The 26,645-nt window shown below is 46.6% G+C and overlaps 1 protein-coding gene across 2 annotated transcripts in view; it reads left to right on the forward strand.

The window, feature by feature from the left end:
- The window catches only part of MYO1D (myosin ID), a 153,687-nt gene that overhangs the window by 10,674 nt on the left and 116,368 nt on the right, over positions 1–26,645 (forward strand). For both annotated transcript variants that reach the window (XM_005532618.3, XM_014261171.2), the window contains exon 2: positions 25,771–25,979. In XM_005532618.3, coding sequence (XP_005532675.1) covers positions 25,771–25,979 — 209 coding nt within the window. The remainder of the gene's footprint in view (positions 1–25,770; positions 25,980–26,645) is intronic.

Consider the following 26,645-nt stretch of genomic DNA (forward strand, 5'->3'; position numbering starts at 1 on the left):
AATTCAAAACATATTCCTTGCTTTTCAAAAGCACAGGCAAATTACCAGGGAGCCTTTCTAAAATAAGCCCGAGGTTGGATGTTTGACTTTGCGGACAGTGCTGCTGGTAATCAGTGTTTCCTCTTTTGAGTTTGCCTGTGTCACAGTGAGAAAGGAACTTTGCTTTGTGTGGTTTCTGACCTGTTCCAGGTGAGGAGAACATGAACAATGCCTGTGCTGCAGTACTGGGGTAGAAACAGGAGTATCCCTTTCCCTTCTTTTCCTGATAAATGTAGTATTTGTGTCTCCAGCAAAACAAACAATGGAAATCTTGTCTTTGTTCTTGTTTTTTGGGCTGTACTGTATCCTGGCTTTCAAGGATGCAGACATTCCTGAGCCAGACATCTCCAGTGTCTGGCAGCTGGTTCTCTGTGTGGGTTATGGAACTTAAACCCCTCTGAGGAAATGCCAGGGAAAAGCAGATCTGTGTGAAGTGTAAAGCTTTTAAACCTGGTATGAAACCCTGAGAGCTGGGCTTGGTAGGAAACTGAAGGAAACCTAAATAATTTTGAAATTATTTAGACTGTTTGGCTTCATTTTCCCAATTGGTTGATAGAAAATGTTTTCCATTAAGGATTTACATTTTTTGAGACTTAAAGGGGGGCTGCTTATTGTCAAAACAAGTCTTTTCCACCAAATATCTTGGCTGCCTGGTTTGATTTTTGGTGCTATCCCTGTGTCCATGCAGGCAGTAGGGGGGAGCTGCTGCCAGGCTGTCACCTGGAATGCTGGAATCATGGGTGCTGTGGGGTTTGAATCCGAGTGCTTGTGCCCTGAGGAGCAGGGCCAGGCTTCAGCTGGCTGGCAGGAGAGTGATGGGGGACACCCATATCCTAAAAGATGCCATGTGTATCATGTCCTGCCATGCAGGAAACCTCAAACCACAAATCTTTCATAAACCTAAAGAATGCCTGATTGTTTCTGTCCTGCTTTTCTGCTGGGTTTCTGGATCTTGGATGCTCTCATGGAGGAGCCAAGGTGGCACCTGCTGCTCTCCGGATGAGCCATTGGAGCAGGAAGATGTTCACTGTTCCCAGGGCTGCTCTGAGGGGATAATGAGGGTTTGGGGCTCTGCTGCCAAACCCACATTGCTGTCGGTCACACCACAGGCTGTGATTGACTTCAGGGCCAGCCCAGATGTGTTGCTACTGAATTTAGGGAGAAAACTTGTGTCAGTCTTGGTCTTCTCCCAGGAGTTGTGTCTGTAACTGATTGATAATTGGCTGCTCAGGTGCTTTCCTGAGAGGCTGTTTATTAAAGTTACAGAGCAGACCCAGTGCAGATGGACAGATCACTTGTTCTAGTGTGCTAACTCTGTTCTAGTGGGCAAACAAAAATGTGTTGTGTTGCAAACTTTGTAGCTGAATCATGGAAACTGTAGAATTGAGACATAATATTTCAAAATGTTATCCATCTGATCCATCTTAACCTTCTGCCTTTGCTGTATTGTGTGTGAAAAATTAGGAAAAAATAACAGAAGTTAAATGCAGTAAACTTGGTGAATTTTGAAGACATTCTGTGGCACCTTGACCAGATGAAAGGAAACATTTGCTAGGGTTACATTTATTAATGTGCACTTAAACCACAATAAATCACAGGAGGGATAAGTGAACAGGTTCTTACAGAAAGACTGGCTTGGTCAGTGTCAGATTTATGTTGTACAAGGGATGTGGGAAGCTCAGTTAAGTAGTTGGATCAGTATTTGTTGTTGTTTTTTTTTTTATCAAGACACCTTTGCTACCTTTTTTGAAGGCTCCTCTTTACCTGTCCTTGGTTATGTGACATAAATCTTGTGCTGGCAGTAATTCCCACTGCACCTTCCCATCCTTTGTGCAGTGCCAAAGGATGTTTCACCTCAAGTGCCAAATTCTCTCATATCTTGATGAGCAGGGTAAGCCCCAGAACCAATCTGGGAAAGCTTACAGGGGAAAATATCCCCACCTCCTACCTTTCACATGTAGATGTACAGGCTGGCCTTGCTGAAGACAAAACCAGCAGCCTCTGTTTATCCTAATGAGGTTTTTGATGTGGAAACTGATAGCACTAATGGCCAGATCCCAAATAATTTGCTGTGTAGAAAAGTTGCCCAATTGTGTCCACCTGTCTGGTCATCCCTGTGTGTCACATGGAGTGTGTGAGCCTTTGATTCATTCCCTGAGTAATGGAGTGCAATGGATATTTTGCAAACTCTAAGTTTCTATCACTGAAGACAGAGATTTCTTTGTGTTTTGACCTGGGTTTTGATACTCTTTGTATCCTCCACTGCTATGAGTGCCAAATAGTTTTGTTTTTTTCATCGGGGGGAGAAAGCAACTTGAAAAAACATCCTATCCCATATCAGCTACAAACCATCCATTTATCCATGAGGACAGGGGAGGAGCAGTGTGACTGAACAGCACTGGCAAGTGCAAGCATTCCCTGGTTTTGTTCTGCTCTCTGATGTTTAGACCTCTCAGATATTCTTTGGTTGTTTCCAACTTCACAGTGATGAAAGCTAAAATCCCCTTAAAGAGGGTGAGGATGGTTGTATTCTTTTTGGTCTAACAGGGTGTATTTTAAGAAAAAACAATAGTTATCATGATACACGTGGAATAAATCACAAGTGGTGAAATTTATTTCTCAGACGTGTTTTTGCTTCCCTGCTCAGTGCTGCTGCCGCTGTCCTCTTGGGCTGTCTAGAATGAACTTCTCCTGCCATGGAGTTTTCACACCAAGGACTTTGAAATTGCATCTTTCACTCAGAGGTGAAAAGTGGAGTAGTTTTCAGTCCCACAGAAATTTTGAATGAACACAGAAAGTAATGGCAGCAGATGGATTTTTATGGAGTGGGGAATGTCAGAATTGCCCTAGACAGGAACTGTATTGTCACACAAGAACTCAGGGGTTTCAGGAGGGATGTCCGTGCCCTTAGGTGCTTCCAGGTGCTGGTGTTAATGCTTGGGAACAGATTTGGCTGGAAGAAGAATCTTTTGCTTCTCTGCTTAGGATCCCCAAGTGCCTTTCAGGGTGGGAACTGGTGGCACAAGGTGATGCTGGGGGTCTTGCTGGTGCAGGGTGACAGACCTTCCTCAGCATTCAATTCCCACTGACCCCCTCCCTTCTCCTACTTGCCCCATTAAAGAGCTTAGGGAAAGTCTCAATGGACACCTTCTTTTCTGAGTTGTTTTATCATAGAATGTTAAGGGGTTGGAAGGGATCATTTAGTCCCATGATGGGCAGGAACACCTCCCTCTAGACCAGGTTGCTCAAGGCCTCATCCAGCCTGGCCTTGAACATTTCCAGACTTGGGGCACAACCTCCCTGGGAAACCTGGTCCAGTGTCTCATCCTCAAATAAAAAACTTCTTCATAATATCTCACCTGAATTTCTCTTTTTTCAATTTGTACCTATTCTGCCTTGTCCTGTGACTGCAGTTCATGACGAAGAGTCCCTCTCCAGGTTCCCAGCAGCCCCTTCAGACACTGGAAGGTGCTGTGAGGTGTCCACACAACCTTCCTTTCCCCAGGCTGTGTTAATGTTAATTGTATTAAAGTTTCCTTTCCAGCATTATTCTCTTGGCTCAGCCTTGGAGGGCTGAAGGGCCCTGCTCTCAGCCAGCTCCTCTGGGAGCCACAGGGACCCAACAGTCTTACCCCAGTGCCAGTCCTTGCTGTGCTGTTCCATTCTCCAATTATGCTCAGGATTAATCACTTTCTGGTGCTTCTGGATGCCACTGCAGTGTTTGTCGCTCATTTGCTTCAGGGGTTTCACATTTGCAGAGTGGAACGGGCCACTCTTAAACATACCGTGGATTTTTCTTGTTAGATTTGCCTTGAATTGCATCACAGAGAAGTTGAAATAGCAATAAAAAACACTTCCTATTAAGTGGATACCATCTTGTCTCGCTGTGACTTGCTTTCTTACCAAGTGTATTGTGGGATCTCATGAAAACTTATTTGTTAGATCACACTTGTGAAGATACTTTAGGCACTTTGTTCCTAATTGCAAATATAACCATCCTGTGATCTTAATCAACAATTTGCTTTAAAATTTTCCAGCTGAAAATTAACTCCCTGGCAAATTTGGCCAACACCAGTGGCAACGTGAAGGTGGCTTTTTTTTTGTTTTTTTTTGTTATGGATGTAGTTCCTTGGTTTTTGTGTACAGATATGACTGTGGTAGGGGAGCACTTTGGGGTTTCCTCCAGAGGTGACTCATGTTTGCCAGATCCACCTATAGCAAAAATAAGCCAGGCCATTACAGAGTGTATTATTTAGGCTACTGAATATTTTATCCAGTAGTCAGTGACCTTGCCCTGGTAGCCTCTATGGGTTAGTTTGTTTTTCTTCCCCCATTTATCCACCAAAGAGCAACAAAACCCGGGTGTGAGGGTGGAGGGTGTCTCCATGCTGGGTTTTGCTGCTCCCCTGCCCTCCCATCTGCCATGTTTTTGTAACTGAGAGTGGAAATTGCCCGAGGTCACCTTTGAGAACGCAATACTGTTACTCCTGCCAGTCCTCTGCCTCGTGGCTGGTTTCTGTAGACCTCGGACTGGTGGTTAATGAGTGTTAATTTCCTAGATAGTGCTGAGTTATCTCCATTTCAGTGAGAGTTTCGCCTTGCAAAACCTGGTTGTGGGTGGTGAACTGGGGTAGCTGCATGTCACAGGAGCTGTGGAGCTGATGGGATGGGCCTGAGAGAACCGGGGGAATCGCTCAGTCTGGAATCTGTGCGGTGTGGATTCCCCAGAGAGCGAGAACTGATCTGACCAGGGGCAGACGAGTGTCCCCCAGCTAATTAGCACTGCCACCTCCTCTGAGCAGCTTCTGAAGCATCCAGAGGCAGGGGGCAAAGTTCCTCATGCCTTGTCCAAATCAAGATCCACCTCCAGGAGCTTCATCACCCATCGGCAGCAGCATCTGCAGCTGGGCCTGGGGTGGCAGCTGTCAAACACTGCTGTGATGAACTTCACACAACTGCAATAGAAGTTGGAAAGATTTGGAGCTGCAATTTTTTTTTTTCAGCTCAAGACACTCTTTCCCATTTTTTTCTATTCTCCAGCATTTTGTTGCTGACATCTTTGTCCACCGGCTCTGGTCCTTTATAAGCACTTCATGTGGAGCCAGGAGCAGTTGCTTTGCTGTGTCTGGATCACGGGTGTTTACAGAATTCCTTTTGAAATAAATGAAAGGTTAAATGGAATGTTTTCTCCACTTATGGATTCTGTGGGTGAAGTTAAAGACTTGGATCTAAACAAAAAGTGTGATCTATGCATTTCCCAGGATGAAGTTGCCCTGGTTACGGTGCTTCTTCTGCTTCCCCTGCCCACCCCTGCAAATTCACAGTTACTTCTTAATATTTACAGATATTACTTCCTAAAAGGAGATTGTTATCAATGCTTTAGTGCCCCCTCAGGACTGCAGCAACAGGGTGACCTAACTGGGTTCATTCCTCCCAATTTAAATTCCTTCTGTCTAAACGGGAAGAATTCCTTGGCTAGGGAAAGGTTTCTGGCAGGATCCCACCTGTCCGGGGGCTTCCCTGGATGGCGGTGCTGGTGTCCCGGGGCAGGAGGAGCTCTGTGGGGATTCATTCCACCCCTTGAAACTCCTGCTCCTGCCTCTGCCCTTCCCTGGCGCTGGCAGGGCCGGCTCGGTTGTGTAATGTCCTGCAGGAGAACCGGCTCCAGGACCCAGCTCCGCGGCGGTGATTAATCGGGGAAACATCTAACAACCTTAAATGGCAGCAAATTTATTTTGGCAGGTGGAGACTGAGAAAGTCCCTGCTGCCACGGAGGGAGCATTGCTCTGAAGCGCTCGGATCACATTTTGTTTGCCCTAACACATTCTCCGGTCTCAAACTTTTACCGCTGCCCTGAAATCTCCTTTTCACACATCTTTGTGCCAAGATTCCCAGCCAGGTCAGAACATGGGGTGACGCTTTCCCAGACCTTCAGTGAGCAGCAGAGGTGCCCCAGAGAATGCAGCTCTCATACCTGTGTGTGCAGGTGAAGGGTCCCTGTGCAGGGCCGTGCTGCCACCACAGCTCTGTGCTCAGCTCTGTCTCTCCAAGCTTTATCAACTGGCACTGCAGATAATCCCAGATGTCCTCTGGGGGACTGGGCAGGATGAAGTCATGTGCCAGCCTGCCAAATGGAATATTTCAAATATTATTGTTATAATCTTGCAGAAGGTGAATAAGTAACTGGGTTCATCTGAGAGAGTTCTTTAGGAGTGCCCTGGATTAAGACTGGGTTTTAGATTTAGTGAGATAATAACCCATCTTTAAAAGATCCTTGATAAGCCAGTGATAAGGGAGAATTGATTTCTCTGAAAATTTAGATAACACTCAATATCTGAATTATTTTTTATTCAGAAGCTCCAAATTCTCAGCACTTCTTCTGTATATTTTGAATTGAAATTTAGTTTTTACTTTAGGAATAGTTTGCTGGAACTTTTATTTTTTAATCTCCTTGTTGGCCAAGATGAGTTTTGTTGGCGTACCCATAAATTTCATGGAGTTTGTTTTACTGAGCCTCTGTTCAGGGCAGAAAATACATACCTAAACCTAAATTTTATATCCTCTAGAAAACTTTCAGCCTCTCTTTCAGATTGTAATGGTTAGTTAGGACTAAAAATGGCTGTTTCTGTCATGTTGCTGTTGCTCAAGGGTCTGTGTCCTGCACTGGCTGTTGTTATGGGAATGTTCTTAATTCTTAAATTAATTCTCTCTTTACCAGCAGGAGTGGTACCGGGTGTTGTTTGCTTCCAACCCTGTGCTAAAGCAAAGGTATCAGCAGGGAGGAACTGCACACCACTGAAAACCCCGAGCTGGTGTTTGCCTTTAAAAAACCAACAGCACAGATTCGAGACAGTCAATCTCTCTGCACACAGACGAGCTGTTAGTCTGGCAGGATGTAATTCCATTTTCCTGAGTAGTTTGATTTCCTTTTGGCCTGTCTGTGCTTCAGCTTGTCACTGCTCTTGTGCTGAATTGATGTTGACTCTAAGGTACTTTTCTGAGTAATTCAAACAAAGGATATTTGTGAAAAGATTGTGATTTGCTTTTATCTACAGCAAATGCAGGCTATCAAGAGAACATATAAATGCTGAACTTTTGGGCCCATCTGTACATAATTTTCCAAGTCCCATTTTATGGCTGCACATGGTGACTGCAGCTCCTAGTGCAGAGAACCAGCTGGCAGACACTGTTCCTTGGTTTTTAATAGGGTATGAAGGCACAACACACGTCTGACACAACCCAGAGACTGCCGTGGCTTAAGAGTTCATTCCGTTTACTTAAAATCTTAAGGCAAGTCTAATTTCAGGCATGTTGATTTCCTCAGAAAGCTTTTGTTAGCTTGGTTAGTGGCCACATTATGTAAGATACAATTATTTGGCCTCAAAGTAGTGATTTCAGCAAGGGAGCAGTGTAAAGCCAGCTGTGGGCTGTGTTGTGGCAGCACCATTCCAAGTGACACAGGTGAGGTGTGGCCATAAAGGCTCTGGCTCCTTGGTGCCTGTATCTTATTCTGCTCCAGGTGCCTGTGACTGTCCTCAGTGCAAACAGGGAAATCAGAAATCAACCAGGAAAATCTCTTTTCATGTTTTGTGGAGGGCTTTGTGCTGCAGCTGGTAACTCCCATACAACTCCTATTCATGGACACGCTCCAAGAGGTGCCACAGCCAGGCTGACTCCAGAGCAGCCCCTGGGGAATGTCTTGGGTGGCTTTGCCACCCTTTTTGTCTGGGTCTGACCAGAGCTGTGTTCAGAGAATCAAGCACTCTGATTCTGCTGTCACAGTAGCCACAGCTGAGGTGTTTTTAAATCTGTTTTCCTGATATTGAAAAGAATTGTTAGGAACCTCCTTAAATTTTCTTTAACCAGCTACTTAATTTTCCTTGGGTTTTTTTTTTTTCCTTTGCCCTAGATGGAGTCAGTCAAGGCAGTCTGGAATAATTTGTGTGGAATCGACAAGCCATGTTCTGTCGCACACAGCTTTCCTTTGAGATGACCTTTAAGCCCTCTATTAGTTGCATTTCCATTTAGGGAGTCCTTGAGCTATTGGATATTATTGTGGGGGGAAAGGCTGAGATAGAATCAGAATTTTCAGTGTTTGTTTTCTGATAGTAAATTGCCTTCTTGCATGTCATCCAAGAGTTCACACAACCAGTACTCCAAACTGGGCTGCTCTCAGAGGTGGCAGCAGCAGCAGCAGCTCTTGGGCTGAGGATCTGTGTGGGACAGAGCAGGGACACCCTGAGCACAGTGACAGGGGACACAGGAGTGGTGCAGTGACAGGGGACACAGGAGTGGTGCAGTGACAGGGGACACAGGAGTGGTGGTGCAGTGACAGGGGACACAGGAGTGGTGGTGCAGTGACAGGGGACACAGGAGTGGTGGTGCAGTGACAGGGGACACAGGAGTGGTGCAGTGACAGGGGACACAGGAGTGGTGCAGTGACAGGGGACACAGGAGTGGTGCAGTGACAGGGGACACAGGAGGGGTGGTGCAGTGACAGGGGACACAGGAGTGGTGCCCTGCTCAGGCCCTGCTCAGGCTCTGGAGGAGGCAGATCCCTGTTGGGTCATTCTGTCCCTCTCCCTCAAACATGCAATTCTGGGACAGCAGAGCTTGGCAGGATCTTGATTTTATCAGGAGCTTTGGACTGTTCTTGTCAGTGCAACTCTTGAGTTTCACTTTAGTGTCTAATCCTGTTTTGGAAACTCACTTCCTTTTCCTCCTCTTGTGCCATTTTATGATTTAGATGCACTGTTCTCATGATGTTTCACTACTGTATTGAGCATAAACTGTGGTTTCCTCTGAGTTCTCCAGCATTCACATCTACAGCAGTGAACAGGGATGGTCCTGGGGCTCAGTGCTGCTCTCCCTGCAGCTCCTCTCTGCCAAGCCCTCCTGCTCCTGCACCTTCCTTCCTGGCTCTCCTGGACAGAGCTGTCCCTAAGGATGCTCTGGCAACTAAGTCCTAACAACTAAGAACAGTCCTGAGTTCCAATTCAGTACCTGTGTGAACATTTGAAGCTTCTCAGTCCTAAGACAAAGCAGGGAATGTTACAAACAGTGCAGGAATTAACTTGCTTTAAAGTGTTTTTCCTTCTAAAGCGTTCATGACTCTGGGAGGTGGCATGAACTCTCATCTTAGGAAAGCTAAGATTAGTATTATGTGGTCTAAATACTTGTCATGTATTTATTTACTACTGATTTATAAGGTACTGAAGGGATGAACCAAGCCAGTGACTGCAGACAAACGACCTCTGCCAAAGTGGCTGAGGGGTTAATTTTCAAAGTCACATTCCTTTACTGAAGGTATCACACTGGTTTTGTAGTGGAGGATGGTGCAGATCTTTCTGCTGCAGGGTTTTGTGGTCACAAGTCACTGAACCTGGTTTACAGCTATTTTTACTGTCTTTATTTCCTTCAGGTCTATAAAGGATGCTTGTGCTCTTAACGTCCTAGTTTTTGCTGTTATTCTGTCAGTGCCAGCTGTGAGGGAGGTGCTGCTGTAATTGCAGCTCTGCCTGGGAGTGCCAGCACCTTGTGTCCTGCTGCCTGTCAGCCCTCTCTGTTTGAATCCCTTGTTTGGAGGCCTCCCTGAATGATCTGTCAATAGCTGAAATAATACCTTAATCCCAGAGCGAGTGGTGCTGCCAGAAATGCCTCTTGCTGGCCTGGCTGGCCCTGTGTTACAGCTAATAAATAATCTGTCCTGGTGCTCCCAAACTGCCCTTCCTGTGCCTTCAGAGTGCATCCTCTGCTGGGATGGGTACAAACCATGGCTTCATGATGGGAACACCAGCACTGACAGCAAAGTCTGGCTGTGGCGAAAACTGTGGCCTAGCTGGACTTCTCTCTTCATTTTTGTCAGCTGTGGGGTGGAGACAGCTGTCTCTAACCATCTTCCCTTCTTTTTTTTTTTTTTTTTTTTTTTTTTTTTCTTTTCTTTTTTTTTTTTTCTTCTTTTAATTAGGCATGGGTACAGTGTTAAGGAGAGGCAGGAACATGAGGGGGTCATGAACCAATTCAGGGTTCAAGAAGCAGCAATAAAAGTGCTATTATGAATGAGCAATGGCTTGTAAAGGGCTTCAGTCTGCTAATGTAGGTTACTGGGTTGATACCATTGCTTTAATAACGGTTCTTTAGTCTGGTTAGATGTTTGGACAGTCCTTTCAGCTTAACTGTGAGGGATTGGTCCCTTGTGAATTTTGAATTATTTCTCCAGGTCACTTTTCCAGTTGCAGAACCTGTGTAATAACACTGAGCTGCGGAGCACACTGCTGTTCCTGATCAAACTGGGGCGATCACAGCCTCAGTAATTGCAGTGGTGCTGATGTAATTATCACCCAACAAGCTGTAATTTGAAAATGGGCCCCACTGCTTGGCCAATGTGGTGTTGCAGTTTGGAAGCTTTTAAAATACTGATCCCTTTGTTTTGTTATATGCTGCTTATATCTGATCAGCCTGTGATGAAAACCTCCCACGTGCCCTTTGCCTTGTAATTAGACATTTACAAACAATGGATGCTGTGGGGAGAGTGCAGCAGGAGGCTGTGTTTAAACAAGCAGTCCTGCACTCAGTGCAGTTTGTGTGTGTGCCATATGCTGTGTGCTGGGCTGTGTATCAGCAGCTGGTCAGTGTTTGATTCAGTGCTGTCCCAGCACTTTGGGGTTTTCCCCATGGAGGCTGCTGGGGACAGAAGGAAGGACAGTCTGATACCTTTGGCGATACAAATGTTGCACAGCCAGGGCAGTCTCACCTTGCTGCTCATACCAGCGTGTCTTAGGTACCTGTTCTCCCAGGTCTCTTTGGAAACAGGGTTCAAACAGGTGATTGGAAAGGACTTTAGGAGCAAAACAATCTGAACCCACCCAGTTAAACCAGGGATATGAGTCCTGCCCTCGTTTGGAAGTGGTGATCAGTATGTGAGGAGGCAATAATTGATCAAAAACTATCCCAGATTTCTGCAAGTCCCCCTGGTTCATGGAGGTGATGGTTTATGTTGTATGTGTCATTACACTATTTGAAACTGAAATGGTACTTTATGTTCTCAGTAACACCTGGGTGTCAGCACCCTCTTCTTTCCTTTACTGAGGAAGACGATGGGCTTAAAACAAGATAGTCCACCAGCAGTGAGTTAATGTTTAGTGGTAGTAGTATCTGGTTTATTTCCTGTACATTTAATCTTCAGCTGCCCTGGAGTGGGTGATCTGGTTGCAGATTAACCACAGGGCTAATAAAGGTGCACGTGAGCTCCATTCAGAGGCAGCTGGGTCCTGGCAGGGCACAGCAGCTCGGGTGTGGAGCTGGGAGAACATGCCCGTGCTGCTTTCTGGTGGGGAGCTGCTTCCTCAGCCTGTGGAGCTCCAGCTTGTGAGGCTGCAGAGCTGAGGGGGCTTCATGCAGAGAGGTTTTGGCCTTTTGCCACCATATTCCCTGAGCAGGAATCCCCTGAGGGAAAGAAGCTGCAGGGATCCGTCAGGAGGTGATCCCCACTTCTGCAGTGTGGACACCATACAGGAGTTACTGGTGTTAAAATCTCTTTATCCAGTCACTGGAGACCTGGTCAGTGCAGTTGATGAATCAACCCCAAAACTTGAGCTGCCTGAATGCTGGTATCCCAGGGGAGATATGGGCTGCTGAGCCAGAAACAGGGCTGGCAGCTGGGAATGCAGAGACCTGACAGTGCTTTGGTAAACCAGCTTTGACCTGCAGGGCTGCTTAGACCAGAGAGATGGAACCTGACCTGCACAGGTGCCCTGTGAGAGCAGAGTGTGCATGTTACAGAGCTCTGGGACTGTGAACAGAGCTCTCCAACAGATCCCTGTTCAGGACTGCTGCAGGTGCTGGGCAGTGACTGCTGAAACCTCTGCTGGGCCAGGGGCTGGGCTGGTGGGGGGAACAGGAGCCTCCTGCAGTGGTCACAAAGCTGAGGTAGCTTGTGTCAAAACAAGCTTCACAACATCGGTGGTGCCCCTGCAGAAGATGCTGATCCCAGTGGATGCAACCCAGTTATCCAGAGCTGAGCCATTCATTTCCAGCTGAGTAATGGGCTGTGAATGTAAGGGTCAGGGTCAGCACAGAGGGTGATGAGAGGACACTGCACAAACTGTGACACCAGGCACCAGCTTAGGGATCTGCATGAGGTGCCCAGATGCTGTGGGAGGAGGTGCAGTCAAAAAAACAGAGGAAATGTTGGTATGACTTTATAAGATATGAGCAGGGTTTATTATAATAAGTATAGACAGGTTTGTGTCTCTGTTTTTAATGTGGGATAAATGAGAAGAAATGGAGATGGTTAATGGGGTGTACAGTTACAAGTGGTTTGTGGAGGACAGTAAATCAAGTCTGAATTAATAAAATAAAAGTGGAAGCAAATTCCCAAACCTGAGCTGATGGAATTACACTGTGTCTGTTATCTCCTCTCCCCAGCTTTCCTTCTCTCCCCACTTTTGCTCCCTCCCCATATCCCCACCAAAAAAAGGGAAGGAGAAAGAATTTAAGGCCTAATACTGGTGAGGCAGCACTGGGTGGGAGAGGGGAAATGGTGAGCTCTCCTTGCTGGCTGGGTGCAAAGGTGGGTTTTTGTTTGGACAGACTGACCCTAGGCCCTGGGGCTTCCACTCAGTGCTTGCATTCCTTGATTCCTTCATCCTTTGGCTAGTGAGGATTTGTTCTCTTCTCCAGAACTGGATGAGCCACAGCCCAGATGAGATATTTCCAGAGTCCTCTCTGAGTGATGTTAAACTGTTTTGGATCCCTGATCTGTCTTGCCTGAGGTTACATCAACAGATCTGGACTAAGGGAAGGATTTTTCTTGTCTCAGGTTACTGGACAGTTTAGGGGGGTTTTTGCATGGCCCATTTCCTGGAACTGTTGGCATTTCCACTGCTGAGCTGCGATTATTTTAGCACTGAGACAGACATTTCACTCTTCAAACAAATGCCTTCAAAAGACAACTCCTGCTTGCATGAGAGAAGGAGGAGGGATAATTAGCTGGGTTTTACCTCCTCTGACCTGGGACTTTGAAAGAAGTGTAGATAAGGTGTTAGTAACTGTCCTTATCAGCATAATGACCTGTGCAGCTTATCAAAGCTGCTGATTTTCTATATGTAGGAGCATTTCCTTTACTGTCAGTGCCACCCTGTACCCAGCTGAAGGCCAAAGAATGGTGTTTAAGATGAGTGTTGATATGGAGTGTAAAATTCCTTTGTTCTCCTGCTCAAAGGACAGAGATGTGAACAGGAAATAACTGAGCTTTATTTCTTTTCCTGTAAGTCTCTCTTGAATATATTTAGGAGGAAAAGAGTCATTTCATAAACACATTCCACTCTCCTTTTGACAAAACCAGGATTTGTAGTAATTTCATTGGCACTGCATGAAAGTGCCGTGACTGAAACACTTGAACCCTGTACTTATCTGCAAGTCCTTCAGGCCATGCCATTGGATCCAAAGCTATTGATGCATTTTCTGACTGGATTGTCTAAGTGACCATTTTATTCCTCAGATACAGTTGGGAGAGTGTGGGAAATATTTGTTAGGGGGAGCCTTGTGTAAATGTAAACCTTCAAAGTTAATTTTACATACATATAAAATAAAGAATCGTGGAATCACAGGATGGTTTGGGTTGGAAGGGACCATCCAGTGCCACCCCTGCCATGGCAGGGACGCCTTCCACTACCCCAGGGTGCTCCAAACCCTGTCCAGCCTGGCCTTGGACACTGCCAGGGATCCAGGGGCAGCCCCAGCTGCTCTGGGCACCCTGTGCCAGGACCTCAACTCCCTCACAGAGAGGAATTTCCTCCTGATATCTCATCTAACCCTGCCATTCTTTATCTTAAAGCCATGGCTACATTAAATAAAAACAACACGAAAATACTATAATCCTTGAGGACTGGGATGTGTGAGAGAGCTGTGTATTAGTGACTGTTGCATTACATTTTATACAATATCTAAAATGCAAGAGTTGTGTATCCTGTAGGTTCCAATTCTTGCATTCAAAGCAGAATTTCTTAAGTTCACCAAAGGCTGCTTTGGGGTGAGGGTGGCAGCTCTGCTAAGCTGATGTCATGATGTGTATGCTGATATATAATGATTGGCTGTTGTATTCCACTGTGGATTGTCCCCTAAATGTGTGGATTTTCAGTGCTTTCCCACTGACACAGCAAAATATTCTGAGAAACCTGAAGCACTCCATTGTCTCCAGAAGTCCTTGGAAGACTGGCAATAGAGCCATTCCCCTCATTTGCTATTGCCTGCTGGAGCCTCACCACTGAGGGTGGGAGGAGCTGATAGTGACCATTCCTATGTTTTTACTTACTGGTAATTCAAAATCTTGGTTATTCCAATGACACAAGTATGGGTGAGAGATCCATCCATCTTTTGTGCAGCAGGGATGAGTGTGAGAAGGGTAACATGAAGCACTTAATTTTAAGCGAAACAGAAAATAACGTAGAAAATATCTTTTCCATCTAACAGATTATTTTCTGTTTGTGAAAGGTTTAAAGAGATTAACAGTTTGTGGCTGCCAGACTTGTTGATTCAAAGTAGGTTTTTGTGTTTCATGCTGTTCTGCAAGGGCTCAGCAGCTGATTTCTCAGGGGAGGGAAGGAGAGAGGGAGGTGGCTGTGTTTGGAGAAGGATGTATCAGCTCTGAACTGTTAATTAAGCTAATTGCTTAAAAAAATTATATATATATATATATATATATATATATATATAAATAAAGCTGATAGCAAAATTATTTAGAAAGCCTGTGCTGCTCTTCCTGGAGATCCCAGTTCAGAGCTTGGCAGGGGCTGTTTGGGAGCACCAGGGGAGGGTCCAGCACCACTGCCCTGCTCCAGGACTGTGTGAGCAGGGATGTGATCATCCTGCACAGGAGCTGCAGCTTCACTCCCTGCAATTGGCTCTGCCAAAGCTCAGCGTCACTTCACCACCACCCCAGGCTAAATCAGTGCTTTCACTAAATAATTAGTGGTCGACTTTATTAAACTTTTTGATAAACTGTGGCACTGACTTTTGGAGATTGTCATTAACTAATGTTCATTACCTGGCAATTGATACATCAAAGAAGTAGAAGCCTACCTGAATCCTCAGGCTGATTTGTCCTTCAAAAGATCCTGTTTTAAATAATTTCACAGGGCTCTGAATTCCCCTGGCCTAGGATTAAAAATTTGATGGTCAAAGCCAGCTTGGCTTGTGACAGATAAATGGGAGATGCTTTTCAGGTTATCTGCATGGTAATTCTGATTTGTGTGGTATTTGTGCTGTCTCACATTACTATTACTTGAATAGTCTTTCAGCTTCTGAGCAGGAGCTGTCTTTGACAGAAAAAAATATGTCAAATGTAAGGGAAGTAAATGAACCCAATCTTTCCGGTGATAATTTAAACCCGATAAACCAAGCAGCATGTAAATCAAGTAATCTGTTTTACTAATCAAACCTTTTAAGTCCTTTTCCATCTTGCTAATGTTCCCTTGGGTTATCTGTGTACAGTTGCCATTTAGGAATTCACTCCTTTTGCAGTGGATGATGAATGCATAAATAGCAGCTCTCCTGCTGCTCAGCTGCTTTTCCATTCAAAGAATGTAAAGTGAGGTACTTCAGGCCACTGTGAAAATTCATTTGCTTATCTTGCCAGTTCTGCTCTGCACTTCCATACCCACAAGGGTGTTAGAAGCATTCCCTGTGTTGTTCCTTCTCTTTTTCCCTTTTTGAAGTTGATTTTCAGTGAGAGGGAGAAAGATCCTTGTACTGAATCTGCCAGCTCAGTTACACTCGTGAATTTAAGTGAACCCACTGCACTTGGTTGTAGTTACAAACTTCTTTGTTTCCCACCCAAACTTTCTGTGATATATTTGTTGCTCTTTAATTGGAAGAACAAACCTTGTGTGTTTACTGGGCCTTTTCACACTGACATGAGCTGGTCTCTTACAGAGCCTGAGGTTTTGTCTTCCTGGGAACCTCCTGCTCCATTCTCAGTGATGGCAGAGGCTGGGAGATGGAGAAGAGGGGTTTTGGTGCAGTTCTGTTCAGATCTGCATTAGGGACATGAAGCTTTTTCAGTACAAAACAGAAAATACTTGAAAGAAAGCCCCAGAACAAACCTGAGCCAAATCTATATCCAAACTGGGAAGCTTTTCCTGACTAGCCATGGTTTCAAGGGAGTGTGAGGAAAAGTCCTTTCAGCCTGAGCAGTTCATGGACATATTGTTGAAACATATTTGCTTTGTGATTTGCAGACTTAATTTTCCCCTCCGCTGCTTGTGGTTCTTTGTCCACAGGCTCTGGCTGAGGCCGTTGGTGTCTGAAGGTGGCAATCTGGGGATGGCCGAGGTCACAGCTGTCCCTCATTGTCCCTGCAGCAGACGTGGCAGAAGGGAATGTTTGAGGGGCAGGATGGGCAGCTGGGGGTGGAATGTCCTCGTCTGCTGCTTGGAGACTCAGTGGTCTGTCCACCAGAGCCCTTGGCTGACACTGGAAGGGCTGGGACAGCTTGTGGGCCAAACCACAGAGTTGAGTCACCACCACGTGCTGTAAAAGCCAGGGTGCCTGGAGAAGGCCAGTGTCACTCACAGCCAGTGTCACTCACAGCCCAGTGTCACAGCCCAGTGTCACTCACAGCCCAGTGTCACAGCTCAGTGTCACTCACAGCCAGTGTCACTCACAGCCAGTGTCACAGCCCAGTGTCACTCACAGCCCAATGTCACTCACAGCCCAGTGTCACTCACAGCCCAGTGTCACTCACAGCCCAATGTCACTCACAGCGAGTGTCACTCACAGCCCAGTGTCACTCACAGCCCAATGTCACTCACAGCGAGTGTCACTCACAGCCCAGTGTCACTCACAGCCCAGTGTCACAGCCCAGTGTCACTCACAGCCCAATGTCACTCACAGCGAGTGTCACTCACAGCCCAGTGTCACTCACAGCCCAGTGTCACAGCCCAGTGTCACTCACAGCCCAGTGTCACTCACAGCCCAATGTCACTCACAGCCCAATGTCACTCACAGTGAGTGTCACTCACAGCCCAGTGTCACTCACAGCCCAGTGTCACAGCCCAGTGTCACTCACAGCCAGTGTCACTCACAGCCCAATGTCACTCACAGCGAGTGTCACTCACAGCCCAGTGTCACAGCCCAGTGTCACTCACAGCCCAGTGTCACAGCCCAGTGTCACAGCCCAGTGTCACTCACAGCCCAGTGTCACAGCCCAGTGTCACTCACAGCCCAGTGTCACAGCCCAGTGTCACAGCCCAGTGTCACTCACAGCCCAGTGTCACAGCCCAGTGTCACTCACAGCCAGTGTCACAGCCCAGTGTCACTCACAGCCCAATGTCACTCACAGCCCAGTGTCACTCACAGCCAGTGTCACTCACAGCCAGTGTCACTCACAGCCCAATGTCACTCACAGCCAGTGTCACTCACAGCCCAATGTCACAGCCCAGTGTCACAGCCTGTGTAAGGACTGTCACTATTTGGTTTGGGGTGCCGTGGTACAAATCACTGCAACAGCTGCAAAGGAAGCCCTAATGATGCAGAAACCCGAGTGATTATTTGCGTGTTTTGCATTATTATTTTTGCTTGGTTTGTGTGGCCTGTGTTTGTATAAAAAAGGCACCTAATTTTATTTTAGATGTAATGTTACCAGAGCATAGAGCTATTCTTTTGGAGTGCTGGCACATGGGATTCTGTATCTTAATGCTGCAAGATGATTCTTGGGTTTTCTGAGCCCTGTCCCAAACAATGCTGTATTCAGGGGCTCCAGCAGCATCCACAGATCAGCAGTGGCCACGAGCTTAACAATTCAGAATATTCCTTCCCAGCAGAACAATGAAGCAGCTGAACATCAGCAGCTCCCAGCCAGCTGACTGCTAAAGGAGTCTGCAGGCATTTCCAAAGAAAACCTGTGTAATCCTGGGCCTTTACCTTGGCACTTGGGCTTGTGGAGTGAAAAGACATGTAGTTATCACAAGGTTCTGTTAACTGAACACCACTACAAGGGCTCAAGGGACAACAGGAGGAGAAGGGGCTGAATCTGTCCAGGGCTTCATGCAGTGCCCTCCCCACCACCCAAATCCATTCCTCCTTCACTTGCCCACCATGGCCTGTCCCTCCCTTTCTCCACAGCTTGGTCCTTCCCACACCTGAAGACCTGTCAGGGTTTCCCTTTCATCCTCTCTAAAGCAGGTAATTTAAAATCAAACACTCCTTCCCCAGATCAGCCAGAGTTTGGACAGAGTTGGGAAACTGTCACACCAGGTGTGTGTTAGAACATGGCTTAGAAAATAAACCATCAGCAAACCATCAGTGCAGGGGCTGCTGCAGTTTCAGGTGATGTTATTTGTGAGTGGTTGTTGTTTCCTGACTTACTGGAGAGTTGGGAGCAAGGAACAGGGGCTCAGTCATGGGCTTTGTTTTTCTGCATGTTTCTGGATCTTTCTGCTGGGTTGAATGATTTTATAGCCCTCCCAGCATCCCTCACAAGAAGGTTATTTAGAAGCATCAGCTTGCCTGGACACCACTGGGACAAAGCCACAGCTGCAGAATTCACACCCCACTCAACCTAGCTGAGGGAATCAGGCAGGATCTTCCTCATGGTGCAAATCTGTTCATCCACCAGGCAATGTCCTGGTGTTTGCCTTTTGGGCAGGTGTTTTTGCAGTTTTGTCCCCTGAAATGTCTGAAGGTAGCAAATCCTTTAACACAAGGGTGTAAAGCTGAATTCCCAAAATTGAAGGCTGGGATGTAGCAGCTTACAGTTAATATGGACACAGGGTTTGGAAAGAGGAGGTGAATGAAGGTAAAATGTCTTTTTTAAGTGCCTGAGTGCTGTTACATCAGAATGGAAGCAACATAATGGATCATGAAGTCAGTTGTTGATCAGTGTAGGAAGCCAAATCTTCTAAATACATCCATGAGATAAGCTCAGCCATATTCAGCAGGGCTTCCTGGTCCTTGCAGCTGCCACTGAACTGCTCTACAGCTTTCCCTCTCCAGCCTGTGCTGGCCAGAGTCCTCCATTCCCATTTTCACTTTGTATGGGCCTGTGTTGTGTTCTGTTTAATAATTTCTTCCGGCTGCCTGGCAGGATGATTCTCATCTCCCCAGGAATTTATAGGTGATCACTTCCATCTTTTCCTCCTCCTCAGTAGTTTTGTGAGTCTCATGTATTTGAATAAGTTCCTCTGTGTGGCAGGCTCAGTGCTCCAGCTGGCTTAGGTGTGATGGGAGCAGAGAGGAGAACCTGCCTGACTGCTGAGCTTTCTTTTGCTTTTTACTGTCCCTTTAGAGGTTATGTGCTTTTATGTGGCAGATAAAAAGTTAGAGATTGTGGGCAGATGGCAGCCTCTTGTTTGCTGCTATCCCAAGCCTCTTCTGCTCTTTCCTGGTTAGATGTGGGATCCCAGGATAATTCCCCCTCAAGAGAACCCTCAGGGCACCATCCTGCCCAGAGCACAGCGTTGTGGTTACTGCACCTGAATTTTGCCATGTCCCAGGCAGATTCACGTGGAAACTGGGAGTGTTTTACTGCTCAACACACAGGGAGCAAACTGCTTCCCTCTACCTGTGCTGGCAGCGACTTTGTCCGGTGCAGGTTGGAATAAACCACAAAACATTGTGTGGAGGCTTTTTAAAGAACTTCCCTTTGATTCCTTATGTATCTCGAGTCTGCTTGTGCCTTCTGCTGTGCTCCAGAGCTGGAAAAGGAGTGTGCAGGGCTCCCCTGCTGCACAGAGAGCTCGGCCGCTCTGACGCAAATAGAAATGAAAGTTCAGTGACTCCTGTGTTTAGTGGTTTGGCATTTTTTCAGTGCAAGGTTAGCACTTTTTATTTAAGGAGAGGGATTTTAATATTATTCCTGTTCCTACATCTCCCAGTTTTAGACCTTATTCAGTGCTCATTAGAGCTGGCTTAGCATCCATCTCCCGTTTTTCTTCCCCTAACCATACCTTACTTGCAGAGTTGGTAGATGGCTCAAGGGTCAGCTGGGCTGGAGCTGAATCAGCTCCATCAAATTACAGACAGTTTTCTTAAACCTTGGTTTGTTGAGGAAGATGTGGCAATGGTCACTCGTACTTTGCTAATTTTATTTAGAAAAAAGTGACATCATTACAAAGAACTCTTTTAACCTAATTTCCAAGCTGGCTGGAGGCTGCAGATGAATGGAGTATTCCTCACCCTGCCCTGTCTGCTCCCTCCATACAGGAAAGGAGTGGTGCAGAACATGCTCCAAATGGCATTTCCTATTTTGTTCAACTGGCAGCATCTGAGCACCGAGTCCGTGCAGACCAAGTGCAAGTGAAAATCTCACCTGCACCTGATGTGAATTTAATTGCAGTTTTTCTGGCCCTCGGGGTAGATCAGAATCTTGTAGACATGCATATTTTGAATCTTGTAGACATGCATATTCATGATCAGGACAGACTTGGATCATTTTCCTGGTGCAGGGAGGTTATACTGACTGGACAGTTTTTCGGTCTGTTTTTCCAAGAGCAGCAGGAATATTTTAGCCATAGTTCTGCCAACGCAAATCCTGTTTATCTGAGTGCTCTTGTGAGAGGCTGATTCACTGTGAGACAGTTTATGAACAGTTTACTGAAAGACTTGAAGTCCTGTTTGACAGCTGATATTTTGAGATTTACATAAAATAAAGTCTTTAGGCAGCACTGAACTGTCAGTAGAGAGACCTGGTATCACACAGGAAAGGAAGGCCCAAGTACCTGAGGCCCAGAGTGAATTTGCTTTAGGAAAGTCGCTCGCTTCCCAAAGCACGAGGAGAATGGGGTTGTTCCCTTGGGTGTGTGCAGGCTGCTCATTCTTGCACTCACAAACCAGGTAAATATGGTTTCACTGCCAGAAGTCTGCTTAATTTCCCTTCCTTAGTGAACACACTTTAAAGGCTCATCCTTGGCTGTCCATGAACATCTCTTCATGAACACAAGTTTTAATGAAATGTCTCCATGCAGGTTTGCAAAGAGAATGGACTCAAAGCCTGCAGTTATGGATTTTTAATGTATATATTTCATGGAAAAAAATAACTGAAGCTTGTAACCCCCTTTGGGAGAGTAACCCAAACCATGTGGGGTGTTAAAAGGAATTGTCCCTGCTCCACATACTAGAAGTGTGCAGCTCCTGGATCATTCTTCCCATGCACAGAGGAGGAAGAAAAAGCTGTGTGATCATACTCAGTATTTCACTTTGTGCTTTGGAGTTCACAAATAAGCTGGAAATAGAGAATAGTTTCAAACCATTGGTTTAGATTCTCTTAATCTTCACTGGGACTAGGTTTGCTGCTGACTTGCATAGCTGAGGCAGCTGTAGCACTCCTGATTTTGTCCTGAATTATTTGTTTTTGGTGGTGGAAATGTTAAATTTCCTTTCCTTTAAGGCACTGCTGCACAGCCAAACTGAAAGCCCATCTCAGTGGGTGTGTGTGCTGTGGCTGACTGAGCACGGTCTGTCCTGGGGGACCTGTGGAGCATCAGCAAGGGCTGAGCCAAAGGAGCTTCAGGGGCACCTGCTAAGGGGTAAAGCTTTGGTGTCCCTGTGAAGCAGAATGTGCTGAGAACAGAGCAGTTCAGGACCAGAGAAGGCCTTTCACCACTAGAAAATGATCCAGAATATCAATACTTACACTTCAGCTCTCCTAAAGGAACAGCAAACTGCTGACCTGGCATGTTTCTCCAGCAGATGCTCTGTCCCTCGGATGCTGGACAGATGGGCATGGAGTGGCAGAGAGGGTTAGTGAGGAGCCGTTTGCCCAGGGCTGGCAGTGCTCCCCCAAGGGCTCTTTGGCTTCTGGAGCAGAGGAGTTGCATGTCAATGATTAATTAGGAATTCCCTGTCTGATGTGAGTGCTTTAGCAGGGTGGCCTGGCGGGGCGTCTTTGTGTAACGGTCCGGTACTGCAGATTTTGTTTGGGAGTGTGGGTTCCAAGTCTTGCCAACTAACTTTCCTTTATTTATACTGAGTGCATTTGAAGTTGCATCATTTCCTCGGTAAGAACAGTTTTATTTTTGACTGGAGTGTTTGTCAGGTGGGGAAAATCCTAAATGTGAGTGCTCTCTGGTGGTGGAGATTTCTGCTTCAGTGTTCCCATTTCTGCAGTGTATTTTCCAAGAGCAACTGCATGTGGATATATCTTGTCTGGACTTAAAGATCCTTTTTTTCAACTCCTTTACCTAAAAATAAAAGCTACAAAACAAAGTAAAAGCTTTTTTCTTGCCTTAGTGGACTTCTTTCCTAGAGAAGAATTTCTCTCCCTTAAAATGATTTATATTCTGTGACTCACTGGTTTTTATTTTCTCATTATCAGCTGATGTTTTAATGAGGTAATAGAAACTTCTTATGAGAGAGTTGATGTTCCTCCTCAAAATAACCCACAAGGATTAAATACTGTGAATTGCTTTTTGGCTGCTGAGCTACTGGAGAGAGGGGACTGAGGGGAGACTCAATGGGGCTGCAGCTCCTCCCCAGGGGCAGCTCCAATCTCTGCTCCCTGTGACAGGGACAGGACCCAGGGAACAGCTGGAGCTGTTCCAGGGGAATCTGGGATGGATTTCACAGCAAGGTTCTTCCCCCAGAAGGTGCTGGCACTGTCCAGGCTCCCCAGGGAATGGTCCTGGCCCCGAGGCTGCCAGAGTTCCAGGAGCCTTTGGACAGCGCTCCAGGGTGTCTGCGCGGGGCCAGGAGTTGGATTGGATGATTCTTGGGGGTCCCTTTCCACTCAGGATGCTCCATGATTCTATGACATTGATACAGAAAAGATTCAAATGGAACTATTGCAGGAAAATGTTTTGTTGTAGCACAAGCTGATGTGACTTCCATGAGATACAAAACAATCTTTGACCCAGGAGTGGATCCTGGGGTTTCTTTTATTAAGGAACTTTTTTTTTATCAAGGAACTGCACTGGTGTTGCTTTGAGTAACAAAACCCCAGTTCTGTGTGTTACACCTCACACTGATTAGTGGTCTTGTTTTGTGACCTTGCCCTGCAGAGGAATCATGGGTTTAACACAGCTCCCCATTTGCACTGCAAATTGTGGGTTGTTTTCTTAAGCTTTCCTGAGCTCTCCATGGGCAAGGCAAACCCGGCTCTCCCAGCAGAGTCATGCAGCAAGGAAAAGAGGCCCTGCTGTTCTTGACCACACTCAGGGATGAAAAGGGGCTTTATCAGCAGCGAGGGGCGAGGAGCTGGAGCTCCTGCTGGGAACATCTGAGCACAGCTCTGCAATTTTAACTCTGGTGCTAGGAAATAAAGAGAATTTAACTGAGATATAAATGGGGGTGCCACTTGTTCATAAACTCTGTATACCCAAAGCCAGGCTGGAGAGGTGCCTGTTTGTCAAGCCTGGAGACAGATCCTTCTTCCCACTCATCTCCATCTGCCTTTTGCCACAGAGCTGAAGACACAACTCATCAGAGCCCAGTAAAGCCTTTAAGAACTTGGCTTGGAGGCCCAGTGTGGGATCTGTTGTCTGAGCTGAACTGTGGCAGGCAGGATGTGAGCCTGCTGCCTGTGCCAGCATCCCAGCTGGAACCCTCTGGAGTGGGGGCTCTGCAGGGACAGGGTGGCAGGGCCAGATCTGGAGGTTCTGCTTAGAGGCAGAGGGTGCTGGCACTGCCCAGGCTCCCAGGGAATGGTCCTGGCCCCGAGGCTGCCAGAGCTCCAGGAGAGCTTGGACAGCGCTCCAGGGATGCCCAGGCTGGGATTGCTGGGGTGTCTGGGCAGGCCAGGGGTGGGACTGGATGATGCTTGGGGGTCCCTTTCCACTCAGGACATTCCCTGATTTTATGATTCACTCAGGGACGCTGAACTGTCACGGGAGGAAACTTAAACTGGGCTCTGGCAATGCAGGTTTACATAATTCATTACTTAAGGAAGAGGTCAGAGTATTGGGTGCTGTGATGGTGCCTTGGCACGACACTGCAGCAGGAATAGCCTTTATTTCTTTATTTCTCCTCAGCTAAAACAACCCCCCTCACCCCCTCTGTGGCCATGAACCCTCCAGCTGCTCATGGGACTCAAAACCTCTTCCACAATCTGCTGGATCTTTATTTTCAGCATCAGCAGTGCCTTGAGCAGCAGTTCTGTGCTGCTGGGCAGGGACTTGGGACAGCAGGCTTGGTGTTCTCCATTGGGTAATTCACCTTTTTGGGGTCTCCATCTCCAGAGGTGGGGATGATTCTGCTCATTCTCATGTCCTTGTGGTTTCCATTACGTATTGATGTCCCAGTGTGACTTGATCTCCTTAATACCAGCAGGGTTTTGTGGGTTTGGTTTTTCAAGCTCTCCTCTGTGCATGCAGAGTCCCTCATGGGCTTCCAGCCTGGTAACCGATCCCTTTGCACTTCTACCTGTTCAGGATCTGGCAAAAAATTAAGATTAGGGGTATTGGTATTGTTAATTATCTTGATCTTTTCTAAAACATTACTGGTACCTTTCAAACAGCATATATCTCAAAAATGAAAAATATCTTTGCATTTTTAAGCTCATAATTGTTTTGGGAAATGCATATCAGGATACCTTCAGTTAAAAGTGATGTAGGAACAAGAGGATGTTTTGCAATTCTCATGTCTTCCCAGTGCAGTTCCAAGAGGAAGCTGGAGTGGGAGGCACCAACACTTCTAGAAAGTGGAATGCTGGTTGCTGGATGATATTCCTTGAGTTTTATTACACCTGCTAAAAACTGAGGCTGCCAAGATGCTGCAGAAAATTCTCAAATGAACAATAGAAAATGTCAGAGCTGTCACCACATGGGGGTGGTAATAAATTCAATAAAGTCATGCTGGAATTTATGCCGGAGTCCATCAGGATTGGAGGCTCCCGAGCTCTGTGGAGGGGTTCTGGTGCCATCTAATGTCTCGAGGTTTAAATACAGCTGCAGACAGGGATTGGTGCTGGAAATCCAGGGTTTGTGTGTTGATCCCTAGACCTGTTGTCCTTTCTCCTCCTGATAAACAAATGCTGTGTGAATTCCTCAGCTGTTAATCTGGAATTACTCTCAGCTCTCCTCATAGGTAACTTTCAATAAAATGGGAGTTTGTTTGGAAACATCTTCTACCTTAAACATTTTTGTTAAACTAACATCAAGTTATTTTCTGTCTTGTTTGCAGAAAGAATTGAAGAGCCAGGTAGGGATAGGAATGATGTCGTTTAGGGTTGTTGGCACACATTCTTAGAAATTTTTTCTCTCTGGTGTAGCAGCAGTGATGATACTGAAGTGCCTTCCAGCAAAAAGGACTCATTGCTAGAGCTGAGAGGCTGCAATTCCCTTCTGTCTTTGTTTACTTTCAAGTGTGATTATACCTCTCAGTGAGGGTTTCAGAACTTCTGCTCCTCTGGCCTGAGCTGGGCCATGGACAACTACAGAATGTGAAAAAGAATTTTCCTATAAATCCCCTTTATGAAGCAGATTAGATTTGCTCCTCACACTTGTGTTCACTCATTGTCAGTTGTAGAAACTGTAAATTCCACATCACATATCTGGAAGTGGAACAGAGGTAGAAATGTCCTTTGTAGGTGGTGGAACTCCAAGGCAGCCCTAGGTCATTGTCCTTGTGCCCTCAGGTCTCTGCTGTGGTGCCATCACTGCTGGAGGATGTCCACAGCCAGGGTTTTATTGTCGTGTTTCCATGGGTGATGGATGGAAGAGTTCACCTGATGGCCTGGGCAGCTGCCTGTCCTGAACCTCTGCATTTGTCTGATTTCTGCCATTTGTCTCCTCTGGGCAGGTTCGAGAAGGGCCGGATTTACACCTTTATTGGGGAGGTGGTTGTTTCCATGAATCCTTACAAGAACCTGAACATCTACGGGCGGGACATGATCGAGCAGTACAAGGGCAGGGAGCTCTACGAGAGGCCTCCCCACCTCTTTGCCATCGCTGATGCTGCTTACAAAGCCATGAAGAGACGATCCAAAGACACCTGCATTGTCATCTCAGGTAGGCTGGGAGGGCTCTGCATGGTGATGAGCACTTGATCTCTGTGAAATTCCAGGCGGAAGGAGAATAATGATTTGGCTAATGACAGCGTTTTATAAAAGAAACTTCATTAATCTTAAAGCTGCTCATTTGCATTTGAATCCGACCGGCACAATTATTTCTTATCTCATTCAAGAGCTGGTGCCAGCCAGGGGCTGGATCTGTGCCTGCGGGGGGGGGTGGGTGGGGGGGGCAGTGTGTGGAGGAGCCCTGTGTCTGCTCCAGAGTGTGACCTGGGATCAGCAGAGCTGGGATCAGCAGAGCTGGGCTTGTCTCTCCTGAGGAGCTGCTGATTTTTGTCTCTGCCCTGACTGGCCACTGTTTGTTCCCTGCTCCATTGGAAAGGCCGTGGCTCCAGCAGTGGGAGCAGGGCTGGTACCAGAGTGATCCCTGACTGGATCCTGGCACTCTGTTTCCTTGATGTCCCCGTGCTTGGGCAGCTCTGAAAGGAGAGAGCCCCGGACTGGGGTGCTGAACAGTGGCCCCTTGTGCTGCTGCAGGCCAGCCTTTCTCCTCTAACAATATTCCTTTGATCCTCTGTGTGCCAGCCCCTTTCCCGACCTGTGCAATCTCACAGCACAATTGCTCAAAGTCAGCCCAGCAGCAGCAGCAGCCAGGCAGGGTTAT

Source organism: Pseudopodoces humilis, chromosome 29, assembly GCF_049639895.1.
Source record: "Pseudopodoces humilis isolate 2021_Gansu_Grassland_sample_001 chromosome 29, ASM4963989v1, whole genome shotgun sequence".
Taxonomy (NCBI): Eukaryota; Metazoa; Chordata; class Aves; order Passeriformes; family Paridae; genus Pseudopodoces; species Pseudopodoces humilis.